We start from the raw sequence: 17246 nt of genomic DNA, 5'->3' as shown, positions 1-17246 counted from the left end.
CAATATGGGAAGTTTGTATTGAATTCCTAGGTCTGCACACCTGTTACACATATTAAAAGGAGTTCCAAATCTTCCGCTCAATAAATGAGGCTACTGCCATGTTTGGGCTGCATTACCTTTACACCAGCTATGCCTTTTGTGAGGCATTCCCACTTTATTTTTTATTTATTTTATACAGGATATAGATATAGAGGAGCCTGGACAATAAGAAATTAGTGGGGACTCCAGACATTCCCAAGGAGACAGGAACAGACCTTCAAATATTCTAATTATATGAATCCAGGGGTTACACACCTATAAACTCAAAAATTAGTTTTGATTGGTCTGTGCCTTTTACTGGGACATCAAAAATTCTTTGGATCCAAATGTACCAATTCTGTTGTGAAATGATAATCTTACAAACTCCAGCAGAGAACAAAAAAAAAAAATCTGTTAAACTTATTTACTATCTCAACATTTCTATTTGCAGCTTTGCATCTTCCTATATATCTGTCGGCTCACTGGACCAGTAAAATAGTTTCAGGTCTTACCTGTGCTCATTATTTCGGTTAACTGCCTAAGCACCTACCCCTTCCAGCCTATAGATAAACAGATTGGGGGGGTAACTCTGGTGAAAGATCCCAAATGCACACAGGGAAGGGTAGGTCACAGAATATAAAGTCTTTAGTCAATATTTCACCACAATATTATAAGCTTTATTACAAATTCATTATTCAATTTAAAAAGCACTACAGGACAAATCTGAAATTTATATTTTTTGGCATAATTGCTTCGAATGCTCTACAGCCTTCTGTAAAAGGTTTATTGCCTGAACCTTGGATACTCCTGCTAAGGCAAGATAGGAAAACTTACTACAAGGTTAAAAAAACATAAACCTCTTTTCAAAAGCAAGAAATTGTTTTTATGCTTGAGGCTAAAAAAACTAAAATTCAGATCTTAAATTTATAGTAAAATTATTTTTATTAAGATAGAGGAACACGTGGAGGATTCCCCAAATCTATGTCAGAAAGATTCTTTAATACAAAATAAAACTGCTGAGATGTAATTGCTAGCAAAAGAATACAATCCCTCCCCCATACATGAATGTCTTTAAAAATAAAACAGAGACAACACGTGAGCTAGTGATACCTATTAAGTATAAAAGCTTGTGAAACCAGAGTATAATATGAAATTCAGGGATGAATTGCTGTTACTTGTGAGTTATGTAGCTTGTACTCAATATTGAGTAAAAACAACTCAGTTTTATCTGGGTTCAAATGTGCAACAATTGTATTTCATTTTTGGTTCTTTAACCAAAAAAAAAAAAAAAAAAAACAGAAGAAATGAAAATGTTATGGAGAATTGGTTTTTATTATATGTTTATAATATACAACAGTTCACTATTGGAAAATTTACAAATACGTAAAAGTGGTTGAAAAAAAAAAAAAATTGCGACTCAACACTCTCTCTCTCCTTGAAACATGGCTGCCCGTCCCACACAGTTTCATACGTATTGCTTTTACAAAAAAAGGTTTATTAATATCTTTAGTGCCACAATTTGTTAAATACCCTAAAATTAGATCTGTTTGCAAACACTTTAAAAAAAAAACAATTATGCAACTTTTTTTTTATCAATTTTTCCATAACCTTAGTTGTATAAAGTTTCACCATTATGTACAAAGTCCCCTTAAATTACATATAAATAAGTATGTACAGATAGGAAAAAAAATCATTAACTCGATTGCAATGGTTCTGAAATAAGCTACAATATTTGGGGTAAACCGAAGCTATATTGGTGCCATGGGAGGGCAGGGAGGTTTAAGGGTCGGTTCAACCAATGCCGATAATTCAGATGTGATCTCTGTGCCGAGTTACTAAAATTACACACCTACTGGAGCCACTACCCTTGCTGGATTTATTTTATGTTATGTAGAGCCCAAAATAAAAACCTAAAAGTGGCAAAACAACCATACCATTGGAAATATTAAAGGGCAGATGGTGAAGCTTCCAAAACTAAGTCTTTAGGCAAAATGAGTGAATGAATTTGTGAATGGACGCTGAAATTCCAGACAAAAATGAAAAATAAAAAAGCAGCCCAAAAAGAACTGGTTCCAAGTTCAAGTTTAGGGGACAAAAGTAATAAAAATACTACAGGAATATTTTTGAAGAACCAGTCGGTTGCAGTCTGAGTTTCCATCAACCAACATGAACATGGAAGTCATCTCAACAATAAAAACCTGAGAAATGTATACATTGAGAACAAGTAGCCTCAACTATGGCAAGATGAAGAGATTTCGGCACTAAACAAAATATTAAAGGATGAAATAAAAATTGTTTTTATTATTTTGGCACCATGACCTGGATTCAGAGAAAAGGATGGCACAAGCTATATAAAAATGATCTGTCAGTATTCTATATACAGCGTTCTATAAAATTCTTGGCTAAAAAGACAATTATTGCCTGGTGTTCTCTCCTCTGTGACGTCAAGGGAAAACAAATTTTGCAAGATTTTTTTTTAAAAAAAAGAAAAGAAATGACATCTGCCGTCGAACCAATATCATCGACCATTTTTTTTTCCTTTTTTAAATACGAGATGCATAAAGGCCAGTTTAAAAATTTCAGATCATCTTCATTCTGTCATTATGCGAAGCAAAGTACCATCCTTTGACATACAGTTTAAGACAAGGGAATAGGTAGTCATTTAAATTCCTGCAAACTCTATTCTACGGATTTTGGAGCAGAACGTCTCTTTAAAATGTATAATTGGGGGGAGTACGAGGCAGGTAGAAGAGTGCAAAGGAAATTCAACATACTTTTCTTGAAGTTCTGGGCAGTGAAAAATAAAGATTTGAAAATAGCACCGTCCCACAGGGTCAAGTTTGCAGAGCATAAATCAGCTCCTATGTCCAAGTAAATAAAAGGAAACCTAAACTGGCTGCCGCACCAGCCTGGAGAACCCAGTTTCAAGCATCAATTTAACTTTGTCCTTGCTCATCTCTTATTTTCGATGTTTGTCCATCTTGTCCAAAGTTTTGTTGCTGTCTCCTGGGCTCTGTTCTCCAGAACTCATGTACATTTTGTCTGCAATCTTTAATGCTTCATTTAGGTAGTTTTGTAAAGAGGTCATGGCGGCACAAATAGCGGCGCTACCGAAACCGTGCGTAATGAGGCTGAAGTGTGACAAGCAGCTTTGAATTCCTGGTTCCAGAATAGGGCTTGGTCTTGCATTACCGAGGGGCGTTCTGTCCTGGGTGAGAAGGTCTGTGAATTCTTTGCAGATCTGCCTATTAAAAAAAGAAATATACAAATGTTTAATTTTTATTAACAACAAGTTGTTGACTTAAAAAGTCTGTAAAGTATAAGAGCAGTGTGAAATTTCCAAAAGAAGTAGCGTACTTTTGGAAAAGCACATTTTGACAATAAAAAAAAATTTAACAGAAAAAAAATACAAATAAAATGGGTGACTAAGTCCACATTAAGTTGAAACTTACCATGGCCACCAGTGCTGGTAAAGCTTCTCCAGGGAGCAATATTTTTTCTTTACATACGCCATACTATCAAAAGTGTGTGCTTAATGTTCCAAGCGAGATTAAAGAGCACATTCATGAGCAGCAACATAAAGGGGTGCCCAGTCCTGGGAGTTACCAAGGGGGGGACACAAAAGTGATCAGCTGATGCCAAGTATATATTGGCAAAAGGCAAAGCAAGACACACAATGAAAACGGACAGGGCCACCCATCATATGGAAAATGCATTGTTCAGGGCTATAAATAGGCCAAGTGCAAAATTCTAAATGTAGAGAGAGCACACGGTGTTTGGGGACCATTTTTTTTTTCACCAGATTGGAAAAACAAAAATAGTATAGGCATTGAGGACAAAGTTGGAGAAAAGTTACTAAGAGCCAATGAACTTTACCATAAAAGTTTAGAAAATGGTCTCCACCTAATTTAAGAGGTGACACAGAAATCATGTAACCACAGGAAGATTTGGTAAACTTTTAAGCTTTTAATCCAAGGGACAATGCAAAGTTACGTATGGCAAGACGGGTTCTTTACAGTAAGACTGGTTAAATTGTAGTTCATGAAGGGCTCACACAATTTTTATTTGATTCAAGGAACATATCCTACCCTTGGGGAGTGGCCAAAAAATAATTTATTTTCCCACCTGTGCAGCGAAATTGATACGAATTGCCCCGGGGAAGGGGGTTACCTGTATAGGTTGTAAGACGGCTTATTTTATAACATCTGTGTTTTTACAACCACATTAATTATGCAGTTATATATACTACAAAATATTTTCAAGCAGTTTGTTCAATGGGACGCTTAAGGGCAGGCACTCAGTTGTTTCCTTGAGGGCAAGCTCTCGAATGCTGTCCTTTGGACACAAAAACCACATTGGCATCCTCTTAACTTAGATTTACAACTTTGACTTCCGTTTAAACAGGGGACATAATAAAAGTGTGAGATTACTACCAAGATGAACCTTTGCAATATTTGTTGAGCTGCTGTAATTATTGTCATTATTACTTCCTGCAGTAGACCAAAAAAATCCTATCTTTTCTTATAAGATATATGATATTTGGATTTATCATGTGGATTCATAGTATCTGGGGGTAAGCCCTGGGGCCACGCAGGTGTACAGAGAAAGATATTCTATTTTTACAGATGGCCTCTTAGGAGAGGAGCAACTCCAAGCTTATTGACATCGTAGAACTCTATAAATAACTTGCAACTTTTTTTTTATGAATTGATAAAATACTTTTTGGATTTTTTGATCCATCTGACATAGATGGAACAGCAAGAAAAATTTGGTGCATCCAAGTTTGAAACATAATAAAATGCTATAAAAGGCTCAGCATTTGCTAATCATCCTGCAAGTAATTACAATATTAACAAAGAGCTCAACAATTATTGTTTTTCTTACTTGACGTACACGCCAAGGGATTAATCGTTTGTAAGCTGTATTGGCAAGGCTGGCGTGTTGTGATACAGTATGGACAAAAAACACAGGAGCGGTATGTGTGAATGTTTTAGAATAAACGCCGATTGCCTGCGTCTCCTTTCCTCATGTTAAAAGAATTTGGCTAAACATCATCCACCCTGGATATAGACATGCAAGTAGAGGTGAACCGTGCATACATATGTCAAAACACTATGAATAATATTTATCAAATCCCTTGTTTAATGACAAAGGCCGGGATGCTAAAGGCCACCAATAACAGGGACAATTTGGGCGCCAGATTTTAAATGTCCTCTCCTGATCAGTCTGAACCCTGTAACTAGTCTGCCAACAACTACCAATTGCTCCTTGGAGGTAGGAATGGGTATTTTCTTCTATGAAACTAAAGTGCATGAAGCCCCTGAATATTATAAATCTTTGTTGCTTTAAAGGAGTCTGGCATTTTGTGTTTTAAAACTACGGATGTGGGTGTATAAAAAAATAAAAAAAAAAACATAATCAGGAGGCAGCTTAGTAGTTTCCCATTGTCCCTAGCTGAGATGACTAGTTACTTACTCAGCATTCAACTATTTAAACACCACCTGAAAATTATTACTCAAGCGCCACATCACTTAAAACCACTAGCAGCAACACCATAAAATCCTCACGCAACCCCCTATATGCAACATTCTTATCAACAGGAACCTCTTAAAAGTTTAGGCAACTAATGAATAAAAACTTAAAATACTAAAACTTTAAACCTAAAAAGTTATTCAAATGTTTTTTCTTAAGTTGCAAGCACACAGTTTTGGCAATGATGCAGGAAAAAGTCAAAAATATTGAGATGAGATACACACTGCTAAAACTTCCGATAATGCAGAATATTCTACAGAGGTCGGTATACAAATCTGAAAAAAAGAAAGCTAAGAGACTCTGCGAATGCAACTCCTCAAATTTACAACTTTGCGTTCTGGAAAATTAAATGAACTGATCAACATGTTTTCCTAATACAAAAAAGTAAGCATCTGACTCAAATGCAAGATCTTTTGCATATATTGGTGACGTATTTTCTAGATCTGGTTTTTACAAGATGCAGTTATTGGTTAGTACAGTGGACAGGTGATCCAGGCGTACAGGTATGCGAGCAAGAGGATATAAAAAAAATCAATCACAAGGCCCCGCGTTCATTAAACTCTCATCGCAACAAGCTAATGACACAACAAGATCATGTTCTGTGAAGCCAGCATGCAAATCGATCTCGCGAGGGAGTTCTGCATCGCTGAGTCGCTTTGAAACCTATCAGGCAGCTAACGCAGCAATTGCCAAGGCTGATTATCAGCTCACTGATTCCAGGAGACAGAAGGCAACATGCAAAAGCACAACAATTCACAGAAACCAGACTGTTTCATCGGATTGGTGCATGGAGACATGGCACACCATCACTGAAAGTTGTTGGCGTGTTTGATTAGTAACTCTAAAGCCCTGGGTTCTCTGTGCGCGTCTAAGTGGGTTATCTCCTAAAGCTCAACCCAGTCACCTTCAAATGAGTCTTCTTTAACAAAGGCTCAGGAAAACCCAAAAACGTGCTAACACAACAGAACTTGACACACTGCTACAGCCATTCTCACGACCCACAAGCTTTAAATCACTTAATGAAGACTCCTCAGGGGCGTGTCATTAGAACAATAAAGCATGCCAAGGATATATAGATCAAAATAACCAGTTTCTGAATTTGCAGTGTGGGTGATCCCTTCAAAAACATTTTACTTACACACACAGCCATCTGAAAAATCGATTATATATTTTTTCTCATTATCCAATCAACTAATCACAACCAAAGCCTTAAGAATAAGAAATATATTTTTTTACATATGCTGAAATAATCAAAATATTAGACAGAATGACAAGAGGTATGATTCCCCCCTCCCCCAAGCTATAAACCAGTCCCCACACCATACAAAAAATGATATTGTCACTCCGCATTTGCATATACCACATGGTTAGTTTTAGGGGCTCACTCAACACTTAGGAATGTATATATGAAGTAATTGTGTGGCCACCTTGGTTAGGTTTTGGTAGTAACGGGTTCACTTAAACCACAGACATCTGCAAATCTTTGTACATGGGAAAAAAAAAAAAAAACACACACACACACACACACACACACATATCGGAAAACCCTAAGTAAAGAATAAAGTAACTTACTTAGCAGCAAGAAGCATGTTTTTCCGACTGGCCATGTCATTGCGTTCTACGTGTGGTCGGTTCAGGTATTCTGCCACAGCTTTGGAGGGGAATTCAGTTTCACAGACGTAGCCAAAGTCACGGGCAAGGTGCACCGCCTCTCCTGAAAGTAGAGAAGTCAGGTTATTTTCAAGGCCTTTTAAAGGTTCAATAAAAAGGTGTAAAACCCAAAAATTTCCAATGCCCACCTTGGGCTTAAATATTATCAGAAGGAAGCTTTTTAAATTGAATGGATACTAAGAAAAATGCAAAAGTACTTTCCACTAGTTACTTTACTGACCGGAATGCAGATCAAAACTTCTCCCTTCTAACAGTCCTGCATAATAATTGTGCTTCAGCATCCTCTATTATCTGCCTGACAGCTTAGGAAACTAAATGGGATATGGTTTCAGTTACTCTAACAGCGGGAAAACTATTTTCCACTGGTGGAAATGTGAATGAAAAAAGAACAAAAAATCCAGCAAGCCAAGTTTATCAAACACATTTTATCTCGTATGCGATTTAAGGATTTTATTAAATTTGATACTTGCACAGTCTACAGCAGTATGCATAGCACTGCACAGCGATAACCCTTAAGAAAGTGAGCATTAAAGAATTTACAGCCCTAACATCCATGGAAGCGCAAGAAGTGACTAACAGATAAGTAATGGTAACTATTGCAGTTCTTCGTCAGACAAAACTACAAAGATAAAAAGTAGCTGGATTTTTTTATTAGACCCAATAATTATTTATATAAGAGCTCCTGCTGAAGGTAAAGGTTGTTAAACTCAAAACCGCAACCAGCTGCTAGCAAGACATGATTGGCTACTATCAGCACTTGATTTTTTACATTGGTCCAGAAGTGGAAACATTCTACATTTGAAGAATTTGGCTTAGTATCTTGTCCTGTGTGCTACTTCAAGAGCCCCAATATCTTACCAGCCGCCACTTTGTGCGGTCTGTTCTTAAACGCAAGGCATTGGAGACTTACAGAATGAAGCGGGCCTCACTAATATTACGTTGAGACGGACTTACATTGCATTTATTGGTGCCTGAAAAGTTCCAGGACCAATATCACCTGGCAGGGATATTGATGTTTTTACTTATCTGTAAGTGAAGGGCATTCCTACAGTTAGCAGCCAATGTATGAAGTATTTTGGTGCCTGGCTCATAAATTGGTTAAAACAATTTTTTTAAGGGTTCAAAAATAAATAAATCAAACAAAGTTATTAAAAAAAATTGCTCTAAAGAAAAATTCTACAATAATTGGTTTATAGATTCAACACAGGTATATTTTGCGCTGTATACAACATGAAAAATTTAGTGCAAGTGTTGGCTCTTTAACGAACTATGGTATACTTGAATTTAAAAAAAAAAATAAAATAAAATAGGTATCCAAGGCCCAATTAAAATTGTGCTTATATCCTGAAAGCAGCTTAAACTATAGCTGGTAACTGGAAGAAACAATTTCATGAGGGTAAACTCCGAGAGGACAATATATGAGAAACTGTCCAGTATTTTAAATGATACCCACCACAGGTTTGTATCCATATGGGAGCCATGGATTAAACATTTGATGCATACTCTAAATGTCTGTATTTACAACCTGGTAATGGCAGGACAGATTTTTTTTCTTCATTGTTATATGTAAAGATGGTAACCCACTCCATTTTCAATATTTGAATGTTTTCTTTTTTCTTTTATACCATTTTCTTTGTTATTTTGTAAATGGAAACTTTTGTTCTATATATTGTATTACTGAATACTAATTGTACATTGTTTTTTACTTATTATTTAAAATAATTAAAAAAATGATTGGTACTTTATTGATTTCTTTTTAAGACAAGGTTAAAAGCTTGGCATACCTTCCACCAGAGACGTTAAGAGAGTCACATTTGCAGCTTTCCTCCTCCCGGCTGGCAAATTCAGCCCAATTTTTTCCAGCTTTTCCCGCAGCGACCTCCCTCCGTTTTTAGATTTGGCTCTGGGGAGCGAAAAAGAAGAGAGAGTTAGAGTCATTTCAATTTCAATGCTCCCAATAGGGTGTTTAACCAACAATTGAGTCTCAGGTATCTGCCAGGGCGTCAGTCCCAGAAAGACAACAAGACTTTATAGGAGGGAAACATTGATCTGACAAAGGTAGAATTCCCTTACATTACTAAACAATGTATCCAACCTCTTGACAGACAATGGATTAAAATGATAGGGTTTTCACAGGAGCTACCTCACGAAAGGTATCATGACCTGCGCAGACTTGTTGAGGGATTATATTCAAGGCCTTTTCAAAAGGGGAGTACTTCAAATTATTATGACATTTTAAATAAGCATATCTCTGATTTAGTTGCTACAACTGAAAGGATAGATTTGGGTGATGCCCACACGTTCAATCATCAACCAACTCTGAAGTATTTAGCTGCAAGACCTCCAGCATCTCAGTTCTGCACTAAAACCATATCCATAGGATTTTTGTTTGCAACCTGTATGTTTAAATCCAAAAACATAGCAACTGCTTGCTTTGCAATGTAAAGGGATTGTCAACCTCCCCCCACCCTCTGAAAAAGCTTCTTCTCACCATACACTACAACTGCTCTGCTTAAAATGCTTTATAAATAGATGCCTTTCACATGGGTTTCTATGGACCCTTTAAAAGTAGAAGGACCTTATTAAAGGGCATTTCCAGTTTCAAACCTGCCCTGAGAAAGGTTCAACAGCTTTGAAGTGGCTCCTTCTTCAGGGGAGGCTTGCACCAGAGCAGACAGTACTGTGGTGCCTCCTGCTCATTTGAATACAATTAGTTCAAATTTAAATTAACTGTCCTGCTCCTACACAATGCAGTATAACTACTCTATATTTTTGTCTCCCCCTTCCCCCCACCCACCCCTCATTTTATGCGTCTGCCCCTTTGTGGTCTATTCAAAAGTTTTTAAAACAAAGAAAGCCATTGTTACTCAAACGGCATCAGAAACTTAGAATAGGAGGTTTAGCCGAATTATATACGGGGGTGTTTTTTGTTTTTTCCCCAAGCAGTTGGAACAGAATCAATGACATTTACATACATGCACAAGATATTTAGACAGGCTCTCTTTTTGGCAGATTTTCTCCAAACAAAGGAAATCTGATGGCAAGCATTTGGATGATAAATGAAAATATGAACCAATGTTGGCCTTGTACAGTCTATTCTGTCCAACAAACATCCGACCATTTGTCAGCCTGGCAAGAAGTTAGTATTTCTGAGATGGGATTTTGAATAGCCCCAGTTTTGATTGTGAAGGCAAATGTGCAGCCATATGCAAAGAGTTTGTCATCTATAAAGAAGGACTGGTGCAAAATAGTAACAACCCTGCCTCAAATGCCCAGCAATTAGCACACTACATGATAGTGGTCAGGGGGACACATCAACGCGGCCCATACCAAGGCTTACCTTCTGAGAACTCCACCAAGCAGGGACGCATTTAGGCATTCTGGGGGTGAAAGTCTACGTTGTACTTCTGCCACGGTAACTTTGTATTTTGAGGTGGAGCTCAAGAGGGACAAACGTCCAGGAACAGAGCAGAAGACTTCATTTGGATTAATAACCATACCCATCAAGCCTTCCTTCTGGTAGGGCATACTGAGGGTGTTTTTGCCTGTGGAGACACAGAACAGTTAACACTTTCATGCAGTCATTGAAAATCATACAAAAAAAGGCAATACTAGTCATATGAATTAACTCCTCTCCGTGCCTTACAAGATAACTTACCACCAGGCACAAATATCTACATTGAGTTGGTAAGCTAACAATTTTCTGTGCTTTTCACATTTCAGCTAAAAAAACATATTGGTCTTAACATTGGCATCTAACCAAGAGACATCAGGTAAGATGCTAGTTTGAGGCATAGACGCAACAGAAATTGGCGATGATATACAGGTAAAACTCCTAAGGAGCGGGAAATGGTGCAAACATGAACATTGCTGCAGAATTAGGAAGAAGACAAAAGCTAATACCTGGGACAGTTTGCATTCCATAATAAATGCAAGGATTAAATACATTTGTTTCCAATGCAAAGAAACCTTCATGTAAAGCAGACCAATCTACACAAAAGACCCTTCTGTCACAAAATGCTGTGTCTGGTTCTCTCACACACTTTCAGCAAAAATTCCTAGCTACAACTAAAGGGAAAATAATATAGCCAGGCTGCCTACCCCACTTCCATTTCTGAGGAACCAAAGATGCCAACAAAATCTGCCCTCCATGTCTGCTGATGAATTACAAGGCTGCTCATGCCACATTACATCCACCAAAAGCACAAAAACTCATCAGATTAGTAAACCCAGAATACTTCCGGTAAGATGACAAGTTTTAATTTAGAGCTCCTGTAAAAGGCTAATAAAAAAAAAATTTACAAGGTAAATAAAACATTTACAAACATATGGGGAACTTCATAAAACATGTAAAACAAGTTAAAACTGAAACTCATCATTTAGACTTTCTTTTTTAAATACTTTGCATGTTTTTTTTTTAACTTTTAAATTTTTTATTTTAACCCTTGTCTACAGAACATGGTCCAAATGCCTTAAACCAGAAAAGTGTAGGTGTATTGACATGTACACAAGGGCGTGGAGACATGCAGGCACGCACACGTGTTCTGAAAGAGAACACACACTACTGCCAGGCCCTGTATGTGCACAGCTCGTTAAGTCTCTCTACAAGCATTCACAGCACTTTGCTCAAGAATTAACAATACAATAGCTCTAAATAAATAAAACACAAGGTACAAGTCATGCCTCTGAAAAACTTAAGTCACCAGTTTAGTGCTGAGGCCGGCGGAGCATCAGGGTGCATTTTTCAAGATAAAGAGGGGGTGGGTATCAAAGGAAAATAAAAAAATCTCCTTATAATTTAGCGAGAAAATAAAAATATTATATAAAAAATGTTTACATATAATTAATTGTAGCATTGTGAAAAAAAAAAAACAAATCAAGTAAGCCAAGCAAAAATCATAAATGCCACAGGCAATGTTATGCAGTCAAAAAATACAGAATAAAAAAAAAAAAACAATAAACAACCTAAAACTAATATTTTATTATTAAAAGCCAAGGATCTCCCACCTCACATTATTAGAACACAGCTTTATCCTCTACAATTCTCAGATTTGCTACCTCTCAACAACCAAACTTTTATTTGCACAGCACAAAAAACCCTTTAGATTTATAAAACAAAATTGAAGCACAACTACTGGATTACAAAATCTTTATAACTAACTTTATGCTCAACCTGCAGGCAAATAAAGGCTGAAACTTCACCATGCACACTAATCTTATTGACTATATTGATTGCCAAATTTATGTTATAATGCTTAGATTTCGCATGACAGATTAAAACAATGTATTAACAGAAAAGATCAAGCAAATTATTGTCCCCATATATTCTATTTCAAACTCCATGTATTAAACTATTCTAAAAAAAATACAATTTGCTGTTTTTTAACAGTTCCTTAAATCAACACTAAACCTTGATGTGATAACACTGTTTTATAGCAAATGTTGCATCCTTAAAAATAAAAAGTATGTTGAAAAAAAAAGTCTAATTTTAAGTCACAACAGGCATTTTGCACGCTTCACAGCAAAGTGATGTTCGTGATAACAGAATTACTCATCTTCCCACTTTAAAAACTTGACATCTAAATATTTTTGACATGACACAATCTTGCAATCAAGATAGTTTATAGAAAAAGCTCTGTTTCTACTCAAGGCTCAAGGGTTAAAGGGATATTGGAAGGCATTTAGGGGTTTGGAGAGAGGGGAAAAAACATTTGGATGTTTAGAAAACAAAAAAAAGAAAACAAATGTAAATCAAATGTTGAAAAATATGATATTTTAAAACAAATGCATTAGGACCTCATGAATGTCCATTTCATTTGTTGGATCATGTTTCTACCGATTGTATTTATCCTTTATACTTTTTTCTTGTAGGAAACAACTCCCTAAGTTTGAAACATGTCCTAATAAGAAAAAACAGATCCTTGAAGTTTGCCTTGAAGAGGATTTTTATTCTGAAACTCCATGCACAAAAACAAGTTTGAAGAAATAAACATTTTAAACAAACCTTTTTTGATGACTGTCTGATCGTGCATTATTAAACCTTGCTCCTCCAAACTCTGTAAAGCAAAAAAAAAAAAAAAAAACAGCACATTGGTTGCCTGCTTGCAAAACAAATGATTTTAATTACATTTTTGCAGAATTTGCAGCTTTTTACGAAGTTTTACCATTATTTTAGAAGCAACACCAAGCCTAAAAGCATAACTTCTAGGAATAATTAAGGCACCATGTATGTTCCCACAATAAACTTTAATTTCAAATCAGTAAAAACTAGGCCTCTAGAAGTTTCTTATGTTGCCAACAAATTTATCGCTCACCATAAATGCAATCAGCTGGGATTAAACCTGAAGCTTGAAATATAATACTCAGATGATGTTTCTCTAAACTACCCAAACCCAACAAGTAGTTTATTTATTGTTCATACTTTAAAAGGGTTCATTACCGCAACATCCTCCATCTGATGACCAATCTCTGGTAGACCGAGGTTGTCTGCTAGGCTTGAGTCCAATCCATGGCTGCTCCCATGCTGAAGGAGAATGTCAGGTCGTCTTTGGAAGTCTCTACTCAGTCTTCCAGATGAGGGGTCCAAAGAGGGAATATGGTGGACCAGGCTTGTTCTGTTGTGGTGTGAAATTCCTCCGTGTTCTTGGTTCTGACGGTTGGGCCATGCTTGCTGTTGGCTGGGAGGTGGATGTGAAGGGTGGATGCTGTTCAAGGAGAACGGGTCTCCAAGGTGGGAATAAGGGTCTGCAGACTGGGAGTAGGGCAGAGGCTGGTATGGAGGTGGGAAGTAGGGGGGCTGAAATTCAGAAGACCCCGAGTGTGAGAGAGGGGGAGCTGAACTGTACAGGTGTTGGCCGACTGATGACAGATGGGGTAACCTAGGGTTACCATTACTGCTTCCATCGTGCCTGTCCTATAAAATAAAATAAAAAAAATAAGTGTTACATTCAACATACTGCCAAATCTGCTTTAATCTGGTTTAGCTCGTTAAAATATAATAAAGTACAGCAAATTGCTATTTTGATCCTACAAGCTCCCTGCTTGTTCGGAGAGGAAGCATGTTTGATCTCTTAAACAGAATTTACCAAAATCATATGAACTTAATTCTCCCGTCTCCGATGGAAGGAAATTAGAAAAGACAAGTTAAAAAAAATGTGGATTCATCACATGTAAGGCAAGATTGCAGAAGAGGCTGCAACTGATATAATCACTTTTACATTTTTATTTACAATGCTGTCTTTGCAGAGTTATCAACAACTTTTTTTTAAGCTTGGAACACTACGACATATGTTGGGGTTACAACTCTGGATTTTGCTGAAAAAATTATTAATGTAGCAGTAAAATATTTTTAGTATTTTTTTTATGAACTTTATATTTTTCATGTTATAGTAAAAAAACAAAAAACAAGAGTAAAAAAAAAAAAATAAAAAAAAATAATTACTTTCATAATTTTTTTTTTTTTTTTTACAAATTACAACAATCCAAAAGATTTCAAAAATAAAAATGATTAATTCTTATCAGTTTCGGACAAGGCATTTTCCTTATTCAAGGCTAGGGTTCGCAACCTGAACTGAAATGTTTAAATTTGACTGATCCGTGGTTTTAGCAGATTACAACGTTACGGTCATTAAAATAACAGGGCTAGTTAATTTGGGACAAAAAGGCGGCCCAGCGGAGTCCTGTGTGACCAGCTCTCCCTACTAAATACCTCCTATTGATTTCAAATGACTGAAACTAATCGGCAGGAGCCAAGACAAGCGCACCACGCAGACCATGACAAATGCACAAAAATGAATGACTTGAAAGAAAAAAGTACTGAGGGGATTTTTCAGAGTAAACACGAATATTTAAAAATACCATCACCAACCTATTTACTAGATCATTGCAGAAAATCTATCCAGAACTATACAATTATATTGTACTGATCAACTCACCCACAAAGCCAACACCAAGAATAAAATCTAAGATCCTAAACACAGCAAAAACCTGAATATTTTACATCACCAACCAGCCAAAAAATGTATTGGTAAACTCAAAGATACAAAAGTCCAATAAAACACTCAACCTAAAATTGGGTCCTTCCATTAGCACTTACAATTCTGTGCTATGTTTAGTATTTTCTAATAGGTTTTTAAATGTGATATTTGTTTATTAAATCATTGCTGCCTCCTACTATGTAATAAAGCTTTACATTTTGCAAGTTTCAAAGTTTTAATAGCTGCTTCTTAAATAATCTAGTTTGAACTATTTTTTCAAAGGGTATGGTCCACTTAGCAAAAAATAAATGGTCATCAATTTTACTTTCAGATGCCTCTGTACAACATCCATATGATTTGCACGGGATCCCCCAGACTCTAGCGCCTACCTGCGGCCAACACAAGGATAACACCGTCCCCAGCTCTGCGCGAGTACATTGCAGGTCAACTATTTGAACACATACATTGGTATTAAAAAAAAGCCAAAGCTCCAAGCACACAGCCCCTGAAAATGACTTTAAAAATCTGCACAGATTGAGGAGTATAAAAATACCACATCAAAACTAGCACGATTCATTGCAATCTTATTATGTAAGTTTGTTGCTGCAAAAACTATTATTATAATAAAACCAAGAGCCATGCAAACATCATCCCTATAGGAAGTGTTAACAAGTGCCCACTGATATTTCTTAGGGTTGCAATAATGCAAAAGCTGCACCTCTAATGACTTTCATTTCTCAGGCATACATATGTATGTCCTTACCTCGCATTCCTCCTCATATTTAACATTATCAGCCAGTTTCCACAGCATGGTGCCCAGGTTCCAAGAAGCACAAAACAAGAATCACACTGAATAATCCGAATGATCTGTATATTCCCAGGAATCAGTTGTAATCAGGCATGGAGGCTGATTGTGAACTGACTACAATCCTGTGCTGCCAAAGCTATTTCCCTCCTTGTGAGTCTAAACGCTGTTATTATCCCAACTCCTCCCCAGGGGAGAGGGCGGGGCCTAACCAGAGAGGGTAACCGAGCCGGCCAATCAACAGAGGATCCCCGCACAAGCCACGCCTCCCCAGTATTCTCAAACTGCAGGCTGGGCTGTGCAGTCAGTAGATTGAGCACTAACATGGACTATGACAGATGTGACATTACAGAGACACAAGATCTGTGCTTTATCCTTATCTAAACACCCCCTGCTACTGGTGACAAATAAAACATGCATTATAAATAATAGAATAATATATTAAAATGATATAATATAAAAAATATATGAATTATTTATTAAAATGTATATATTTAACCTTTTAAAATAAATATTATTCCATTTGTTTATTTTTGGAAATAATTTATGATAACATATTATAATTCATAATAAAAGTATTAGAAGAAATAAATAACAATTATACATTATACTGTTGTTTTTTTCTTTTTTTTACTAGAATCATCTATATTTCTATACACGTATTGGAAAGAACACACAAAAAATTAGTTACCCCTTTGCAGTGTCCATTTTTACTTCCAGTAACAATTCAATGTATAAAAACAGCTTTAGGTTACTGAGAAATATAAATAGCCATCAGGCAATGACTGAGCATGTCAAATGTCATCCTAGGGAGAGGGGCAGGAGCTGAATAACACAGGGAATATAACATGCTATATGGGAGACATAAGGGGGAAAGAAAAAAATTAAGAGAACAGTGGGGTAGTGCAGGATAGGAAAAGGGGTAGAATAATGGGAGGACAAGTAGAGCAAAGAAAGGGACAGGTAGGGCAGGATGGAGAGGGGACAGGTACAGGAGAACAGGGAGAGAACAGCTAGGACAAAACATAGAGGGGGCAAATAGGACAGGACAGACTGGGGGGAAATAGCACAGGACAGAGAGAGGACATATAGCACAGGACAGAGAGGGACATATAGCACAGGACAGAGAGAGGACATATAGCACAGGACAGAGGGGACATATAGCACAGGACAGAGAGGGGACATATAGCACAGGACAGAGAGGGGACATATAGCACAGGACAGAGAGGGGACATATAGCACAG

The 17246-nt window shown here is 36.8% G+C and overlaps 1 protein-coding gene across 4 annotated transcripts in view; it reads right to left on the bottom strand.

The window, feature by feature from the left end:
• Positions 1–796: 796 nt before the first annotated feature.
• Positions 797–17246, bottom strand: part of TFAP2C (transcription factor AP-2 gamma) — a 22063-nt gene continuing 5613 nt past the window's right edge. The window contains exons 1-7 of one of the 4 annotated variants that reach the window (XM_072414218.1): positions 15961–16138; positions 13643–14134; positions 13226–13277; positions 10562–10766; positions 9006–9124; positions 7123–7264; positions 798–3263 (exon numbers count right to left, since the gene is read on the bottom strand). In XM_072414218.1, coding sequence (XP_072270319.1) covers positions 2978–3263; positions 7123–7264; positions 9006–9124; positions 10562–10766; positions 13226–13277; positions 13643–14134; positions 15961–16008 — 1344 coding nt within the window. In that variant the 5' untranslated portion in view covers positions 16009–16138 and the 3' untranslated portion in view covers positions 798–2977. Of the gene's footprint in view, positions 3264–7122; positions 7265–9005; positions 9125–10561; positions 10767–13225; positions 13278–13642; positions 14135–15960; positions 16139–17246 lie in introns of those variants that run through there. The other 3 variants (XM_072414219.1, XM_072414220.1, XM_072414221.1) reach the window with 3 other exon arrangements.

This window comes from Pyxicephalus adspersus, chromosome 6, assembly GCF_032062135.1.
Source record: "Pyxicephalus adspersus chromosome 6, UCB_Pads_2.0, whole genome shotgun sequence".
NCBI classification, from domain to species: Eukaryota; Metazoa; Chordata; class Amphibia; order Anura; family Pyxicephalidae; genus Pyxicephalus; species Pyxicephalus adspersus.
This window is presented reverse-complemented; position numbering and strand designations above follow the sequence as displayed.